Source organism: Saccopteryx bilineata, chromosome 2 (assembly GCF_036850765.1).
Source record: "Saccopteryx bilineata isolate mSacBil1 chromosome 2, mSacBil1_pri_phased_curated, whole genome shotgun sequence".
Lineage (NCBI taxonomy): Eukaryota > Metazoa > Chordata > Mammalia > Chiroptera > Emballonuridae > Saccopteryx > Saccopteryx bilineata.
In genome coordinates this window covers 137,389,071-137,409,218 of record NC_089491.1, presented here as the reverse complement: position 1 = coordinate 137,409,218, position 20,148 = coordinate 137,389,071, and the positions used below count along the sequence as shown (strand labels likewise).

Sequence of the window (20,148 nt, the reverse complement as noted above, 5' to 3'; positions counted from 1 at the left end):
AAAGAGAGAGACAGAGAGAGAGAGAAAGAAAGAAAGAGAGAAGGGGGGAGGAGCAGGAAGCATCAACTCCCATATGTGCCTTGACCAGGCAAGCCCAGGGTTTCAAACTGGCGACCTCAGCATTCCAGGTTGACGTTTTATCCACTGTGCCACCACAGGTCAGGCAAAATTAGGGCAATAGACACTAAGAACAAAGTTAGTATTTCATTTACAGATAAAAGAAATTTTGTTTTATCAAAAACTCGTTAGGAATTCATATTTAAATTTACAAAAAAACACCCTGCAAATTGATTTAAAAATATAGATCAACCTCAATTAAAAAATATATAGGCAATTCATTGAAAAGGTGATTCCCCAAATTAACAAATTTATGATAAGAAATGCAAATTTACAATGAGGTATCATTAAAATAATGAAAACCAGAAGCTGGGTAAAGGCAGGTCTTTGGGGGAAGTAGGAATCAGTGCATTGCTGGTAGGACTGCAGTGTATCTCCACCATCCTGGAGAACAAATTGGCAATATTTAAATACATGTATAACCTATCATACAGCAATTATACACTTGGATGGAGACGATTAACAACTGGTAGGCAAATGGATAGACAAACATTGTTTTTCTTGCACTGAACTATAAGAATACATAAAAATTACTGGGTTGGATGAAGAATTCAGAGACAAAGAAGAGGTCTGGATATGGTGGCATCATTCTATGAAGCCCACAGTGTAGAAAACTGAATTGTATTTACGTTTTGTAACAGAAAGTTAAAACATAGCAAATCATGTACACATAGCAACAGTTTTAAACTTTAAAAGCATAATGTCTAGTGGATTATAGAAGCATAGACCTTAGCAGAAAAAAGTAGGAAAAAGAATGAGTTATATATATACTACCATTTTTGTAAAATAAAAATACATGCACACAAAATAACACAAAGAGTGCTAAATAAGGACACATATTAAGATGGTTCACTTGATGAGAGGAAAGACAGGATGAAAATTGGGGAATAAAGATAAAAATTTCACATATGTACACACACACATGTATATACACACAGGAGCTTTGAAAGACACAATAGAATAATATGCCATGAACTCATGAACTGAGGAGTATGATTAACTCCATTTGAGGTTAAATGAGAAAAAGATTACAACTATCCTGATAAAGGAAAAGACAATATTATTGACAACCAACCCAAGAGGGAGAACTGTTGAGTGGAAACAAAAACCACATTTTGCAAAACACTTTTGAGTCATAAAATAAATAAATTGTACCAGACCTGACCATGACATGCGTAACAGACTATCTGAGGTCAAATCTTTTAACATTACTTCACTCAGAACCATCTATTTTAAGATAACGCCACAGAAAATTAACCTAATAGTAACTCTAGATGGACTCATGGGTTCTAACCATCACAGATTGCTCCAGTCACTTTTTAATAAATTCTAACAAATCTCTGTAACACCATTCTATGATGAATTCTGGACCCTTAAATAGTATAATAGTCTTCTCTACATGCCCTCTTTAAAAAAATTTTATTGATTGATTGATTTTAGTGAGCAAGGAAGGGAGGGAGACAGGAACGTTGATCTGTTCCTGCATGTGCCCTGACTAGAGATCGAAGCGGCAACCTCTGTGCTTTGGGACAATGCTCTAACCAACCAAGTTATCTGGCCAGGGCCCTATTCCCCCTTTTAAAGACATTCATAGTTCCCTTGGTATATATTATCCCTTATGCAGCAACCTTGTAAACCAAACGTGGTTAGACTGAAGGTGGGTTTCTGGCAGCCTCTGATTTATGGGCTTTAATAGTACAGCACTGTGGGGTAAACGGAAGAAGTACCCTGGAGCAGCTCGAGTCTGCGGCCACTATAAAGCCTGCCATTTATTCCAGGTCCTTTCCCACTCTGAAGAGAGCTGACAGAATTACTCTTTTTGGCACAACTACAAACTCTTCTAATTCTGCTCTAGGTTGTCTAATCTGTTTCATTTATATATCTAAAGTAAAATATAAATATTAAGTAACTTAATACATGCTTAGAGCATGCAACTATTATATATGTAATTATAAATGCTTTTTTTAGACATGCTACTTTTGATAAATCCAGTAATTTCATAATCTGAACTTCAATCCTCACTTCACCTACCTACTTATTTCTTCTTTCATCGCCATTCATGCAACCAAGTGTTATAGGCTTTATAATAATGGTTTCAGTAGGAATAAATGGAGGACTCATAAGTAGCCATGAAAAAAATTTTGAGATATCCTAATGTATAACTACTTTTTGAAACAGACTTTGAAAGTACTGTAAATGATGAGAATTTAAACACAGAATATTTCAGAGCTTGATTTAGAAAATCCTGTATCCATTGAAACAATGCTGTGTTTTGAGTATACAAGTAATAAAACTATGTTTCATTTAATAACAAACTTCTGATTCATGAGATTTAATTGTAAGATACCAAAAATAAAAAGCAGTTGTACAAGCTGAACTATTAAATTGCTTGTATGATAGAGAATCCATTAAATACATGAGATGGTCTTTCTCATGTATCTTTGTCATCAAAATTATCACTTAATACAGAACATACGTTATTTTTAAAAACACACAGCTAAGAAAAAATGTTTAATGGGTAGATAACCTTTCTACAATAAATAGTTATTTTATCATTATTTCTGCAATTTTCTTTTAATACTTTATCTTCTATAAGCTAATAAAAAGTATTTCACAAGAATTTATTTCTACCCCAGGAATTAATTTTATCCAGAGTGGATATTTTAAAGAAAATAATCTTTCTGAAGGAAAATATCCAAGACAAGGGTTTATAGAAATAAAATCATGTTTTTTTTAAGTTGACAATGTAAAATAGAAATTGTTTTTATAAATATTCCTTTTAAGAATTGGAGTAAATAGCCCAATACTATATAAAATATATATATTTTTTACTTTTTCCATCTACTTGAGAGAGAGAGAGAGAGAGAGACAGAGAGAGAAGCAACAACTCGTTGTTTCACTTAATTGTCTCATTCAGTTATGCACTCACTGATTGCTTTTCATAGGTGCCCTGACTCAGGATTGAACCTGTGACCTCTGGTGTGCTGGGTCAACGCTTTATTATGCACTGACCCACCCAGCCATGGCTATAAAATATTTTCTTTTTATATCCTGAAGTATAGTAAAAAGTATGTCTGTATCTAGGCAAATGAGGAAATTCTAAGGCAAGAACAATAACATTAACAATACTCATGTCACGTCTATCTGGATCTCCACTCAGCAAATTCCCAGTGAATGCAAATTAAATTCAATTTCTAGAATCACAAAATCTTGGGGCCAGAAATTAATTTAAAGAATACTTAATCTGACTACTAATCTAATACTTGAAGCCCCTTCACAAATGTGTTTTTAATTATTATCCAGGTTATGACAAGATTACTCCAGAGAAATGTACTATGCTACCTTGAGAAAACACTACTCACTACTCCTTTATGGTAGGTTAAACCCTATGAAATAGCTAATATTTTAGGTAAAAATGGTCGAATGTAGCTGATTTCATATCAATGTAATACAGTTAGGTGAACCCTAATTTTTTGTGTGTTGAGTTTAAAAGTTTCTCTAGACTTTTAATACACTGACCCTAGTACTATAATGATGCAAAATAAGTCTAATATTTTAATTTATATAACAAACTTCAAAATAGGTAACTTATTTCACATAATGCCTTTAATTGTCCTTCATACTATATGCTTTTATGTCCCTTCAACCTTAAATCCACTGTCCTTTAAATATGTTTCAATTTGAAAATAATCTTTTAAAAGTATGATATCTAGTACTAAAAGGAATTATGTGATATAAATTCAAAGTGAGTGGGGCTCAACTCTTCCTTTCTCCTCCCATTTGGAAAGTTGATTTCAATTATATGAAAGTAAAATTATATTAGTTTTTAAAATCTTCTTTTAAAACTTACTAAGTAAAACTCCTAAATGTTAAACAAATGTTGTACGTCTGAGTTTGGCTCCTAATCCTCTACTGATGCTTAAGTTTTAAGTATAAAATGCTAATATTTATTCCCTTTGAATTTCACTTTGGATATAGCCCAACTACTCCAGCCTCTAAAAAATGTTTTAAACAGAACTTCATGTCATATACCAATGTGCAAAAAAAAAAAAAAAAAAAAATGCTTTCAATATTTCCATCCAAATCATTGCTAACATTATTGAGCAGAATAAGGATGCAGATAGTACTCAGTGGCATTCCACCACAGACCGTTCCTTTAGATATCATTCCATATATTAGGTGTGGGCACTTAGCCAATTCTTTATCTAATGCCTTTTCCCTCATATATTTCATATTTTTGTTCATAGTGATCTTGTGATAGACTTAATTTATTAAAGTGTAGGTGATCTTTACCTGATTGAGCAGCCTAGCAAATATTTCCCCCAAAATAATAAGTTTAGCCAGACAGTATTTTCTTAGCAAATCAATCTTGGTTCCAGAAGTCACCAATCTGCTTAAGCAATCCATCTGGAATCATGCCAGGAACCAACATTACAGTCACCAGTCTGTGAAACATTCCTCTCTAAAGTTAAGAGTACTTTTCCATTTTCAGTCTAGGCTAATTAGCTCATTTTCTATTTTTAATGCCTCAAAAGATCACAGGGCATGTTTCACTATCTTCATTTGTAAGCTCCTTGATCACAATTCTCCTAGACAGGCAATTATGTACATACTATCAGCAGGTTGGCACACAATAGTAATCGTTTCTCTACAAAGTTCTCCTGTAATATGTCCTTTGTCAAAGTGGTCTTTGTACTGAGGGAGAGTAGTGAAGGGGGGGAGGAACCAACACAGAAATTAGAGAACAAAAATTACATTGGAATTAAGTAGTTCTAATTTCTCCTTATCATCATCACAAAATTTTCCCAAGCAATAAGACTGTTCTTCTCATGGCTTTCTTCTTAATATAAACATTACATACTTTATTTTAAATAAGGATGATAATCTGCCTATTTTCTCAAAAAATATATTTGAGAGAAATAGCAAATAAAGTTCTAATTATTTTGTGTAGTGGATTTCAATTTAAAATTTCACTTTATTCACTCTCTTAAAGTTATTATATATGGAGAATAAAGGAAAGGAAAGTATGTGGTAAGAGAGAAAAATAATTTTATGGCTAGCCACAATCTGCCAACATATCACTATATACATTTGGGACAATAATTAGCAGGTAATAAAAGGTATTTTTTCTGGCAGGTAAATGGTCTCAAGGCACACTTTTTCTGCCTATTTTATGAGAATAAGACTCAAGTGATCCTGATGGTATGTTAGAATGGATTAGAATAATAGCACCACAACTCTTACACAAGTAATAAAATTAGTGTTATTTTTTATATCCACTATATATGAAATTAAGTAAAAAGAAAATAGAGCAAGTAATATCTGTCATTAATTCTTGAAAATTTTGGATTGTGATATCTACCTTTTCACTTATTATCCATGTAACAGTATGAAAAAATGATCAGAAATGATTAATTAGCATAACTGGAAGAACTGTTTCAATTTAGAGAAAGCTAACTTTGTTTTGATGTAATTATGATACATACTTTTAGATATACACAGTAAACATAGCCAGAATTCCTCAATACCTACATATATAAATTAATAAATACATCATATGACAAAGTAAGCATCTGGCATGTCCTACAGCAATAGAAGATAGGAGTAACAGATGCTAATACAGCTTTCTAGCACTTTCTGTGACTAAGAAAGGCTCAGCAACACTCTGTAGATAAATACCACAGAGGATGTATAGAAAAGCATGACAAAATTCTTAAGCATCCTTAAAAAGTCATGGTAATCTCAAGATGAACAAATAAAAATAAAGTTACAAACTGCATTAGACCAGATTTTCCATAGACACAGAACCAATGGGATATATGGAGGAGAGGGGAAGAGTGGGAAAGATAGAGAGGTGGAAGAGAGAAATTGAGAGGTGTTTATTTGAAGGAATTAGCTCATGGTATTGTAGAGCTAGCAAGTAGGAATTACGTAGGGCAGGCTGGAAATTCAGACAGTGTTTCTATGTTACAATACTGAGGAAGAATTTCTTCTTTTTCGGGAAACCAAAGTACTTGCTTATCTAAAGGCCTTTAATTGACTGGATGAGGCCCACCCATATTACCTAGAGTGATATCCTTTACTTTAAATCAGCTTATTAATAAAATCTATAAAATACCTTAATAATATCTGGACCAGTGTTTGACCAAACAATTAAACAGCATAGCCTAGTGAAGTTGAGTCATAAAATAAATCATCACATAAACCTAATCGGTTTTACTCATCAAACTACAAGTTTAAAAATTTGGTGGTGAAGTTCAGTGAATGAATATCTTCTTATATTATTTTTTACCTATAAATTGGTACATACTGAATTCCTTTTTTTGTGTGACAGAGACAGAGAGAGAGAGACAGAGAGAGGGACAGACATACAGGAAGGGAGAGAGATAAGAAGCATCAATTCTTCACTGTGGCTCCTTAGTTATTCATTGATTGATTTCTCATATGTGCCTTGACTGGGGGCTACAGCAGAGTGAGTGACCCCTTGCTCAAGCCAGTGACCTTGGGTTCAAGCTGGTGAGCCTTGCTCAAACCAGATGAGCCCGCGCTCAAGCTGGCGACCTCGGGGTCTCAAACCTGGGTCCTCCGCATTCCAGTACGACGCTCTATCCAGTGCGCCACTGCCTGATCAGGCTTTATATAACTTTTATATATAAATACTACTTTCAACATATTTAAAGCATTAAGACTCACAATGGGTAGAGGCAGAAAAAAGATGTATACAAACATAGAGAAGGGGGAGAAGCAGAGGGTCGCTTCTCCTGTGTGTCCTGTCTGGGAATCAAACCTGGGACGTCCATACCCTGGGCTGACCTTCTATCCACTGAGCAACCAGCCAGGGCAATCAAATGTATGTTAATCATATTCACTGTTAAAGATTCAACAGACTGCCTGACCAGGCAGTGGCATAGTTTAAAAAAAAAAAGATTCAACAGATTAAGGTATCTCCAAGCAAAGATCCAATTAATGCTGTGGCTGTACTATATATACTTTCACCAAATGGTTTGGGGAGAAGGGATCACTAGAATTTCTTCAAATCAGGTTTGCTTAGTTATTTTTAAACAGAAGGCACAGACATGTGGAAAGCATATAAACACAGTAAATCTAGGAAGCAGGTCTCTGAAATAACTGTGGATTTGGTTTGCCTTTGCTAAATGAGGCTAATTAAAATCAAATACTATAGATGAGAGGCTAACCAAAACATTACCCTGAACTGCTACTTAAAATGACCCATGGTTCCCAAGTTTCTACAGACAGAAAGCAGATTGAAAAATATGGCATAATCTCTAATACTACATTAGATATAGCCAACAAAGATACTAAAACAATTTTTTTTTAAATTTAAAACCAACACAGTCATAAAAAACAATGGAAAAGAGACTCTGTCCCTAATCCTGAATAGAAAATTATGGTAAATCAAAGAACAATCCTATTCCCATTCTTATGTAATCAGTCCACTGAAATTTTGGAATTTCTACATACTAATGATAGCTCTGCATCTCAGATTCTTAGTATTTGCTACTGAGAATGAATAGAGTAAATACCCTACCTTAGCCTCACCACTATAATCTAGATTTGTTGTGTGTAAACAACATATATTTTAGTTTCTAGTTCTTCAGGTCAAAAAGAACTATGTATCCAGACCTGATAATATGGAAACCGTAGCACATCACTCTCCACCTATCACCTAGAAATCCTGAACTTTTGAGGCTTTAGCTAGATACAACTTTCTGATTTCACCCACACGAACAGGATAATCAAATTTGCCTGTGAGATGGAGCCTGAATAGTTGGTGACCTAAAGGAGCAGACTGTGGCATATTAGTGCTATTTATCATGTATTTCCTACTCTCTCCCTTCCAAGTTCCTGATAGGATCTCACTACTGGCCCATTAGGATTGGGGGAAGAGAGAGGACATTGTGAATATGTTGGGAATGCAAGTGTTATTTCCAGTCCAGAATACTAAATTACTCATAGAAACTCTGACTGGGCTTGTTATCACTCTGCAATAATAACAGGTAATGTTTCATGTAGAAATGATACTATTAGGCTGTTTCCTAGGGTGAGGATAACATGAGACCAAACCCCAAAGTAATCCATGGGTGCCATGAGTAAGAGTAAGATGTAAATCTTGCTATCTGAAGCCAGAGCATTTAGGGCATAACTTAGACTGTCCTGGTTAATAGATGCATTATGTTGTTTTCATAGTTTTATAACCTTAATTTTTCTCTGGGATTTTTCTGTTAAACCATTAAGTCATATAACTTCATACCTGAGACAAATTAGTATTTCATCACCCAAAGCAGTACAACTGTTAAATCAAATTTATAAAATTCCCTGTGTATTTCCTATTCCAAGCCATTTATTAAAATGACATTGAAAAATATTTAATAAAAATGACCCCTATCTTGGGGATGCAGTGGTGTATTTATATTTTTATCTATCTATCTATCTATCTATCTATCTATCTATCTATCTATCTATCTATTTATCTATCTATCTATTTTGTGTATTTTTCTGAAGTTGGAAATGGGGAGGCAGTCGGACAGACTCCCACATGCGCCCAACCAGGATCCACCCAGCATACCTATCAGGGGGCAATGCTCTGCCCATCTGGGGCGTTGCTCTGTTGCAACCAGAGCCATTCTAACACCTGAGGCAGAGGCCATGGAGCCATCCTCAGCACCCAGGCCAACTTTGCTCCCATGGAGCCTTGCTGTGGGAGGGGAAGAGAGAAACAGAGAGGAAGGAGAGGGGGAGGGGTGAAGCAAATGGGTGCTTCTCCTGTGTGCCCTGGCCGGGAATCGAACCTGGGACTCCTACATGCCAGGCCGATGCTCTACCACTGCAGTGGTGTATTTATAAATCTCCATTTAAATTCTATACCTAATGCCTGACCTGTGGTGGAGCAGTGGATAAAGCATTGACCTGGAATGCTGAGATCGCCAGTTTGAAACGAGGCTTGCTGGTCTAGGCACGTATGAGAAGCAACTGCTTCCCACTCTCCCCCTCTTCTTTCTCCTCTCTCTAAAACCAATAAATAAAATCTAAAAAAAATTCTATACATAATTCTGTTTTTCTAATTCTTAGTATATTTTCTTTCCATAATATAAAATAGGTGCTCTAAATAAAATTAGTTTTATTTTCACCAACCAAGTTTTCTTATTCAAAGATACTGTTGAGAATTTCTTGCATTATTTTTTATATCATGACCTGTCCATAAGTGCTCTTCAACTGATTATTTACTGTAAATGAGCGTATCGTGTCTTTAATGCCTTCTGAGACAGTAAATCAAGAAATGAAAAGAACTCCACAACCAATGCTTGTATGCAATGAAAGGTAACTCAAGTATATTTTTAAAAATTCAAATGTTATTTATAAATCTGATACCACAAAAGATCATTACACATGTGAGAACACATTTGGTCATTTATTTGCTTCTCTTACATGATAAACAATATTATAATGCAGAAATAAACATAAGGTTTATCATTAATTTAAGGAAGTCACACATATTTTAGCCCTTTCACCCTATTTTTAGACTATCATAAAATTCTCAAACTTTAACATTGAGTTTACACAAGCATATTTTTTTTCCTCCAAAATAGACCATGGAAAGTAAATGGTACGAAACTGAATAAATAGTTATAAAGCTCTCAGGGGAGGAGAGTCAGAAGAAAAGTATAAATATATAATAGATGTGCACTTTCATTACCTGAGTATTTAACAACTCCTCACACTTGCGTGCTTGTTTCTCAAATGCAGCAATGTACTGTTTTTCAATAGCTTCTACTTGTTGCTTAATGGAAGACTGTAGCAGTGCCTGAAAACAAACAGAAGTCAAGCATTCAGATCACAGACAAAACTCGGAGGCTACTGCTGGCATGAGCATTTTTTTTTGACAGTTGTATGTATCTGAAACATAACCCTCTTCTGCAGTAGGAAATACACACCTGTGAATATGGAAGCATATTCGTGTTACCACTACTTCAAGCTTGCAGGTTTAAGTTTCCCTACAACCAAGACTACAGTGTTTTTGGCCCACATGTTCCTTCCACACACCTCTCCTTAAAAAAGGCCAAGTCATAGAAGATGATAAAGAGAGTGAGCAGTTCTGTTAAATATAAATTCAGTTTAGTGAAGACCACACAGGATGAGGAGCGCATGAAAGCTGCTGAAAGAAAAAAAAAAAAAAAAGGAAAGAAAAAAAAACCAGACATATTTCACTGGCTGACAAAACTCTACATCCTCTCGGCACACTGTAATATCCCATGGGCCAAGCATGATCTTCAAGACCACAAGTCAAGTAAAAGCAGATGGAAATTCTGAGCAACTTCAAACATAAAAGCACCACCACTCCAGGAAGTGCACACCCCTATGTGAAAAGGTATAAGTCAAAGTGTGAAAGTCAGTTGGACTCTCAAGGCAGTATTTGTAAAATGTACTAAAACATGGGAGACTGGACAGACTTAAGTGGGTAGTACAAATGCTGGAAGCTCAATCAGTTGAATACAAAGACCGTAACACGGTTCTAGGAGAAGCTAAATCAGCATCTGAAGACATTCCACCCACTCACTTCCTTATTGGAGATGCTTAGAATATTATCATCTCTTTTTTTGTCTTCTATTTTTTTAAAGCACTATATGTTATACTTACCATGTTCTTAATATTATCTTACATGCTATTTATAAACTCCAAATCATTCTAAAATATGCACTCAACCATATACATAAGAACTCTTAAGCAAATATTCTATTTTTGAAGTTCTATCTGGATAATAAACTACTCATAATCAAAATAGTAAGTTGAAACAGACACATGTCTTATAGAAAACAGACATTTGGCACATTCACCAAAAAAAGAAAAAAACAAGCCAAATCTCTTAAACAATCTCTGTTATGAAAACAGATTTACGTGGTTGGAAAAAAACACCATGCATTAAGAAGCTAAATAAATATGCATGCATTTAAATAAAACTAAGATAAAATATTTTTTAAACCTCTGGATAGGCTTCAAATTTTCAGGTAATTAATGTTCTCTTGCAAATGTTAGACTGTGTGAGTTGCTACTACTATATATTATAATTCAGTAGTCATCACTCTGAAGCTGCAAAATTGCTTGTAAATTATTAAAGGAAAATAGAGCTCTGAGTTTAACCAAAATATAAAAAACTCCTTAATAGAACTACTTTACCCTTTCATTTATAGTTTATATCTTCTAAGGATTCTATAATAATTAATTTATATAAGACACCAAAATATAACCTCTTAAACTGTGGCTAGATAATGCAAAACTCTAATTTACCTTTGGCAAAATATAATATACTATTTGTTGGACTCCAGAAATTTAAAGAACAGTATAGTTATAGACAATTTCCTTGAGTATATTTATTGCATCTTTTGTAGAAAGAAAAATGCCATTCTTTTTGTGGACTTGGGATATGACTATTGTTTTGCTAAATGAAGTACTGTCTTCACTTCCCTATTTGCCACGGTTACAATAATCCCACAGTTTAAATGATCAAATGTGATTTTTAGTAGTTTCTATTCTTTGGAGGGACAGGTAAGTTCATGAAATAAAATATTTTCTTACTGTAATTAAGAAACGCAATTGAATAGTATATTTTTTCCTGTAGTGATTGATTTGTACACAATATATCCGTTTTCTTCCAAATTTCAAGGTGGCAAGCACTAAAGGGTAAGTCAAGTCAGAGCCAAACCTGTGGTTATGGATCATGTAGAAAAGCTATGCACAAGTAAACAGCATTTCATACAGTCCAAACCTCTCTCATGTTAGCCTCATTCAGTTATCTAAATCTACCCATCTACAAGGAACATAAAGGTATGCCCTATGAACATGAATATTAAAAAAAAAAAAATCTGCCCTTACCAAGTTCTATTACTTAAGAGAAAGAATCTCTACATAACCACACACCATACGTATACACAAGGTGGGTACCAGAGAAAAAAAAAGATGCCCAAAGCCTGCTTGTAAGGTTCACTGCGATACATGGAGAACATTAGATAGATAAGAATAGCTTAAATTGTTGACCAGGCGGTGGCCCAGTGGCCCAGTGGATAGAGCATCGGACTGGGGCACAGAGGACACAGGTTCAAAACCCTAAGGTTGCTGGCTTGAGCACAGGCTCATCTGGTTTGAGTAAGGCTCACCAGTTTGAGCCCAAGGTCGCTGGCTCGAGCAAGGGGTCACTGGGTCTGCTGTAGCCCCCCAATCAAGGCATGTATGAGAAAGCAATCACTGAACAATTAAAGTGCCACAACGAAAAATTGAAGCTTCTCATCTCTCTCCCTTCTTGTCTGTCTGTTCCTATCTGTCCCTCTTTCTGTCTCTGTCTCTGTCACACACACACATACTCACACACATACACACTCATACACACACACAATAGCTTAAATTAAGAATGGGGGAAGAAAATAATGCAGAAAGGTACAAAAGTAGGCAGGTGTTAAATATTAAAAGGAGCTTGTATGCCATAACAGGCTTTTAAAATGTGTTCTACATTATTCAATAGTGGGATGATTGGTGCCATTATCCAAACAAAGGCGGTAATTCCAAAAACTATCCTCAAAACCGGAATATTAACCATTATGGACAGTTAAAATAATACTTTTGGTACTAGCTACCTGCTTTTATGGCTTGATCTATCACTATATAACTGGATATTTATTTTCTAATGTATTACACAATAATTGCATTTAAATTTCTCATATACTATAAATATAAAAATGAACATTAATCTTAACATTCCCTAGCAATTTATTTTTTCTGTCATTGTCTCTACAGATACCAGACACAAGGAAGCCTTCTTGTGGCTGCATACAAACACACAGAAATATATTTGAAAAAAAATTACTTCCTTATATAACCTTTTTGAAAACTACTTTCAACACATATAAAGCATTAAGACACAATGAGTAGAGGCAGAAAAAAAGGTGTATACAAACAGCATAATGAAAAAAATTTCTAGCAAATGCAGGAAATGTTTTGTTAATTTTCAATATAATTAGGATTTAATCACAGTTCTATCAAATTTTTTGTACCATCCCAGGGAATTTAATGTACTGAACTTGAGGAAAACTACCATACTTCTTGAACAATAATTTTAAAGGTGTGAATAAGATTGTAGGTTCCTATATGTTACTCATCTTTATTTATTATGCACAACTTTTTTATAGAGTTACCTGTACATTGTAGACACATTATAATAGCTATTTGGTGAGTAATGATCCTTGTATTAATTTTTTTTTTTAAATCACAGTATGAATGGTACCAATATTGTGCTGTGCAGGAGGCATGGTACAGAGTTGCAATTACTCAAGGATGGACTTTAGGGGGAAATTTATTATGATTAATAACAGTAAAAAATAAGGCAAAATGAAAAAGGGGTTTGAACTTACGCAACCTAAAGTAGAATAAAGAAAAAGAAATCAACACAACAATGAGCTACATACACAATACCACCAGACGAAGAAGCTTCAGCCTGGGTTCTAGAGTAATAGCTACTTAAAGCAATAGACTAAGAAAAAGAATTATGAGTATGAACAAATCTCTCCAAACCGTGGAGAAACACATCACCAGACAGGGAAGCGTCAGCCTGGGCTCCAAAGTCAGCCAGCTGCCATGTGCATCAATGAGGAGGAATTCTCTAGAGCCTTATGGGTAGTCTGAGACCCTACCTTTTTTATGGGAAAATTTTGGCTGGAGGCTATTGCACAAGGGCCCTTCATGCATAGCCTCTAGGAATAAAAAAGGGTCACCACATTCTGAAATAATTCACTAGGCCAAGGCCAGCAGGCAAGAGATTAAAAAAATCCTTCCTGGTTTCCAGGGAAACTACAGAAGGACATCTCATTACACCCTGAGTCAATGACTCAGTCATTCCTGCAGCCATTTTTGTGACCCTTATTGTTCATGTTCAATTGAGTTCAAATTCATGTATTTTTTATATACTGTTCCTCCATAGATATTCATTAAAAAGTTCACTAAATTTCAAATTAAAACTGCCAAGTTCAATTAGCAAATTTGTTGCTGAGTTCATTCAATCCCTACCAGGGATTTCTTCCATATTTTTATGTTACTATTTTAGACTAGAAATGTACATTCTTTCTACTCTACAGAAAAAAATTTTGAGTAAATAGAGTGTGTGTAGGACTACAAACTCCTTAGTAGGGAAAGTATGTTATAAATTTCACAACTATAAGACTCATAGACAACAAAAATAGTAGGCCAAAAAACACTCCAACCAATATACAATGCGATTTAAATGAGTAGAGAAGTAAATCACAGCACACTACTGCAACCCAAACTATACTCCATTGTCTCAACAAATAGTTTTTTCTTCTTTCTTGAAATACCCCAATTCTTACAGACCTGATTCTAGCCTTATCGAATTAAATGACTTCTCTGAATATATAAACCAGACATATATATATATAAGGAACCATATGCTCTCTGGAATATGAATAGCATGTGGGTATTTAGTATATGATAAATATTTTGCAGCTAATTTTAGGCAATAGTAATTAAATTATTTTACAAATCACAAAAAAAATGTGTCTATCAATCCTCCAAGTCACATTTTACAAATGGACAAAAGTATAAATCTATGAAGCAAGTAAGAGGCAAAATGCATAATAATAATTAGCTCCACTAAAACGTAAGCCCTAGGAGAATAGAAATCCTTGTTTGAGTCACTGATGTACCTACCATAGCACCTAACACATATAAGATATTCAACAAATATGTGTTAAATGAACTGAAGAAGTGAATCTTAATTTGTGCATGACAAGCCTAATTATTTGCCTATTCATAGAGAAACTATTAAAGCTTTGATGATTATTATGTCTGTAATTATATTCTTAGTATAGCTTTTTTATAATAGTAGTATAGACAAATCAATTGTTAGGAAAGATTATCTGAAATCAAGCACAATTTCACCTTTCTTGAAAAAATATCAGTTTGCTTCTTGAAAACGTACTTCAGATCTTTTCCAATTTTTAACTAAACAAGCAAAATTATTTTTATTTATTTTAATAAAATAAGCAAACTAAAAGGTATATGCAAAATGGGTAAGTTTAAAAATTCAAGGGATACTTTTTTTCTGGCATAAGTGCCTTTTCTGAACAAAATATTACTTTTTAAATTTATTTTATTTTATTTTATTAGTTTTATTTATTCATTTTAGACAGAGGGGAGAGAGAGAGAGAGAAGGGAGAGAGAAGGGAGGAGGAGCAGGAAGCATCAACTCCCATATGTGCCTTGACCAGGTAAGCCCATGGTATCAAACCAGCAACCTCAGCATTCCAGGTTGATGCTTTATCCACTGCGCCATCACAGGTCAGGCTTACTTTTTTTAAAATTCAGTGAGAGGAGAGGAGGCAGAGACAGACTCCCACATGTGCCCAGACTGAGATCCACCTGGCAAGCCTACTAGGGGGTGATGCTCTGCCCATCTGAGGCGCTGCTCCGTTGCTTCCACTGAACTTTTGTTAGTGCCAGAAGTGCAGGCTATGGAGTCATCCTCAGTGCCAGGGCTAACTTGCTTGAGCCATGGCTGCAGGAGGGAGAGAGAGACAGAAACAGAAAGACAGAGAGAAAAGCAAGAGGGGGAGCCATAGAGAAGCAGATGAACGCTTCTCCTGGGTACCCTGACTGGGAATTGAACCTGGGATTTCCACATGCTGGGCTGACACTCTATCACTGACCCAACTGGCCATGGCCTTCAGATTTTACAAGACTGTTACCATGTCTTACAATATTTCCTGAAATTTTGAAACACATTATATAAGCTAGTTTGCTATTCAGAAGAAGAGCCTACTGAACTGAGATACATTTGAAAAAATGATGAATCTCAGTCATTTCACAGAATTATTCATCAATTTTTTCCCCATGAACTCTATATACCTGTTTTACAAATAAAGAAATAGACACTGAGGTTTAGAAATGTGCCCAAAAACAATTTCGACTCAGTGAAACAAATAAACTGAATTCATGTATCAAGCACTTATTTGATTTTTTTTTTTTTTTTTTTTGTATTTTTCTGGAGCTGGAAACGGGGAGGCAGTCAGACAGACTCCTGCATGCGCCCGACCGGGATCCACCTGGCACGCCCACCAGGGGGCGATGCTCTGCCCATCCGGGGCGTCGCTCTGTCGCGACCAGAGTCACTCTAGTGCCTGGAGCAGAGGCCAAGGAGCCATCCCCAGCTCCCGGGCCATCTTTTGCTCCAATGGAGCCTCGGCTGCGGGAGGGGAAGAGAGAGACAGAGAGGAAGGAGAGGGGGAGGGGTGGAGAAGCAGATGGGCGCCTCTCCTGTGAGCCCTGGCCGGGAATCGAACCCAGGACTTCAGCATGCCAGGCCAATGCTCTACCACTGAGCCAACCGGCCAGGGCCTTATTTGATTTTTGTAGCCTCTTAATCATTTATTCATTCTTCACTCATTCAGCTAACGTTATTCCAGACATTGTTCTAGATCCTGGGGATACCAAGTGAACACAACAGATATGAGCATGACTCTCCCGGACTTAGGTAAGAAAGATTGAAAGGTAAACAAAAAATAAACTATTTCTGATGGTGTTACATGCTATGAAGGAAATAAAAAGAATAGTGGAGGAGAAAAATTTCAGAATATAGGAGAACTGCAAAGAGTTGAGATGTCACAAGTGAAAAAAATTCATCTATATATCAAGTCGGGAAAGAATATTTCTTTCAAAGGCAAGAGTGCAGTCTTAGAGTAAGAATAAGGTTGATGAGTTCAATAACTTAAAAAAAAGGGCCAATGTAGATCATATGAACCAGAGAGTTCCATTAGATGCTAGAGCTACTCTACACCTCTTTTTACCCTTCAACAGGTCAAACTTCTTACCATAGGGTCTGTGGCCTTGCTGAGCCCTATCCTTGAAAGTAAATCAAAATTAAGACAAGGAGATAAAAAACCAGAATCATGAAGACGACAGAAATGCATTCTAATTCTATTCCATTTGAAACAAGAAACCCCTAAAGGCTTTACCTTTGTGAATAAATGTTTTCAAGTTTTTGGAGTAGATACTCAGAAGAAGGATTGCAGGGTTACATGATAAATCTATTCTTAATTTTTTGAGGAACTGATATCTGTTTTTCATAGTGGCTGTACCAGTTACATTCATTCCCACTAAGCAGTGAATGAAGGTTCCTTTTTCTCTCCATCTTCAACACTTATTATCTGCCTTGTTAGTATTGGCTGTTTGAACATATGTGAATTGGTAACTCATTGTAGTTTGGATTTGCATTTCCCTAATAGCTTCTGAAGTTGGGCTTCTTTTCATAGATCTGTTGACCATTTGTATGTCTTCTTGGGAGAAGTGTCAGTTCAGGTCCTCTGCCTATTTTTTAACTGGATTGTTTGTTTGGTGCTAAGTTGTATATAAGTTTATTATATAAGTTTGATATTAACCCCTTGTTGGATCTGTTGTTTGCAAATATCATCTCTCATTCAGTTGGCTGCCTGTTTGTTTTGTTGTTGGTTTCCTTTACTGTGCAAATGCTTTTTAGTTTGATATTAGTCCCATTCATTTATTTTTATTTCCCATGGCTTTGGGATAAAATTCATAAAATATTCTGTATGATCGAAGTCCATGAGTTTAGTACCTATGTTTTCTTCTATATAATTTATTGTTTCAGATCATGTTTTAGGTCTTTGATCCATTTTGAATTAATTTTGTACATGGGGCAAACTCTAATCTAATTTCATTTTTTTGAAGGTGGCTTTCCAATTTTCCCAGCACAATTTATTGAAGAGGCTTTCTTTTCTCCATTGTGTGTTTTTGGCTCCTTCGTCAAAAATTACTTTCCCACATACATTTGGTTTTATTTATGAGCTCTCAATTCAGTTTCACTGGTTTCTGCCTGTTTTTCCCAATACCATGCTGTTTTGACTATTGTAGATCTATAGTATAATTAGAAGTCAGGTAGAGTGATACCTCCAGCTTCATCTTTTTTCTCAGGATTGCTTTGGCTATTCAAGGTCTTTTTTTTTTTTAAATAATTTTATTTTTAATGGGGAGACATCAATAAGTCAGGATACATATATTCAAAGATAACAACTCCAGGTTATCTTGTCGTTCACTTATGTTGCATACACATCACCCAAAGTCAGATTGTCCTCTGTCACCTTCTATCTAGTTTTCTTTGTGCCCCTCCCCCTCTCCCTTTCCCTCTCCCTCTCCCCCCTCCCCGCGTAACCACCACATTCTTAACAATGTCTCTTAGTTTCACTTTTATGTCCCACCTACGTATGGAGTAATGCAGTTCCTGTTTTTTTCTGATTTACTTATTTCACTTCGTATAATGTTATCAAGATCCCACCATTTTGCTGTAAATGATCTAATGTCATCATTTCTTATGCTGAGTAGTATTCCATAGTGTATATGTGCCACATCTTCTTTATCCAGTCATCTATTGACGGGCTTTTTGGTTGTTTCCATGTCCTGGCCACTGTGAACAATGCTGCAATGAACATGGGGCTGCATGTGTCTTTACGTATCGATGTTTCTGAGTTTTGGGGTATATACCCAGTAGAGGGATTGCTGGGTCATAAGGTAGTTCTATTTTCAGTTTTTTGAGGAACCATCATATTTTCTTCCATAATGGTTGTACTACTTTACATTCCCACCAACAGTGGATGAGGGTTCCTTTTTCTCCACAGCCTCTCCAACATTTGTTATTACCTGTCTTGTTAATAGCTAATCGAACAGGTGTGAGGTGGTATCTCATTGCAGTTTTGATTTGCATTTCTCTAATAGCTAAAGAAGATGAGCATCTTTTCATATATCTGTTGGCCATTTGTATTTCTTCCTGGGAGAACTGTCTGTTCATGTCCTCTTCCCATTTTTTTATTGGATTGTTTGTTTGTTTGTTGTTGAGTTTTATGAGTTCTTTGTATATTTTGGATATTAGGCCCTTATGAGCTGTTGTTTGAAAATATCATTTCCCATTTAGTTGGCTTACTGTTTATTTTGTTATCAGTTTCTCTTGCTGAGCAAAAACTTCTTAGTCTGATGTAGTCCCATTCATTAATTTTTGCCTTCACTTCTCTTGCCTGTGGAGTCAAATTTATAAAATGCTCTTTAAAACCCAGGTTCATGAGTTGAGTACCTATGTCTTCTTCTATGACTTAATTGTTTCAGGTCTTATGTTTAGATCTTTGATCTATTTTGAGTTAATTTTAGTACAGGGGGACAGACTGTAGTCGAGTTTCATTCTTTTGCATGTGGCTTTCCAGTTTTCCCAGCACCATTTATTGAAGAGGCTTTCTTTTCTCCATTATGTGTTGTTGGCCCCTTTATCAAAAATTATTTGACTATATATATGTGATTTTATTTCTGGGTTTTCTATTCTGTTCCATTGGTCTGAGTGTCTATTTTTCTGCCAATACCATGCTGTTTTGATTGTCGTGGCCCTATAATAGAGTTTGAAGTCAGGTATTGTAATGCCCCCAGCTTCATTCTTTTTCTTTAGGATTGCTTTGGCTATTTGGGGTTTTTTATACTTCCATATAAATCTGATGATTTTTTGCTCCATTTCTTTAAAAAATGTCATTGGGATTTTGATGGGAATTGCATTAAATTTGTATATTGCTTTGGGTAATATGGCCATCTTGATTATATTTATTCTTCCTAACCAAGAACAAGGTATATTCTTCCATCTCATTATATCTCTTTTGATTTCCCTTAACAATGGTTTATAGTTTTCATTATATAAGTCCTTTACATTCTTTGTTATGTTTATTCCTAAGTATTTTATTTTTTTTGTTGCAATCGTGAAGGGGATTGTTCTTTTGAGTTCTTTCTCAAATGTTTCATTGTTGGCATATAGAAAGGCTATTGACTTCTGTATGTTAATTTTGTATCCTGCGACCTTACTGTATTGGCTTATTGTTTCTAGTAGTCTTTTTGTGGATTCTTTGGGGTTTTCGATGTATAGGATCATATCATCTGCAAAAAGTGATACCTTTACTTCTTCTTTTCCGATAT

General features: G+C 35.3%; 1 protein-coding gene across 3 annotated transcripts in view; it reads right to left on the bottom strand.

Annotated features, from left to right (window-relative positions):
• Positions 1 to 20,148, bottom strand: part of CCDC91 (coiled-coil domain containing 91) — a 425,554-nt gene that overhangs the window by 146,235 nt on the left and 259,171 nt on the right. For all 3 annotated transcript variants that reach the window (XM_066258026.1, XM_066258025.1, XM_066258027.1), the window contains one exon: positions 9,833 to 9,940. In XM_066258026.1, coding sequence (XP_066114123.1) covers positions 9,833 to 9,940 — 108 coding nt within the window. The remainder of the gene's footprint in view (positions 1 to 9,832; positions 9,941 to 20,148) is intronic.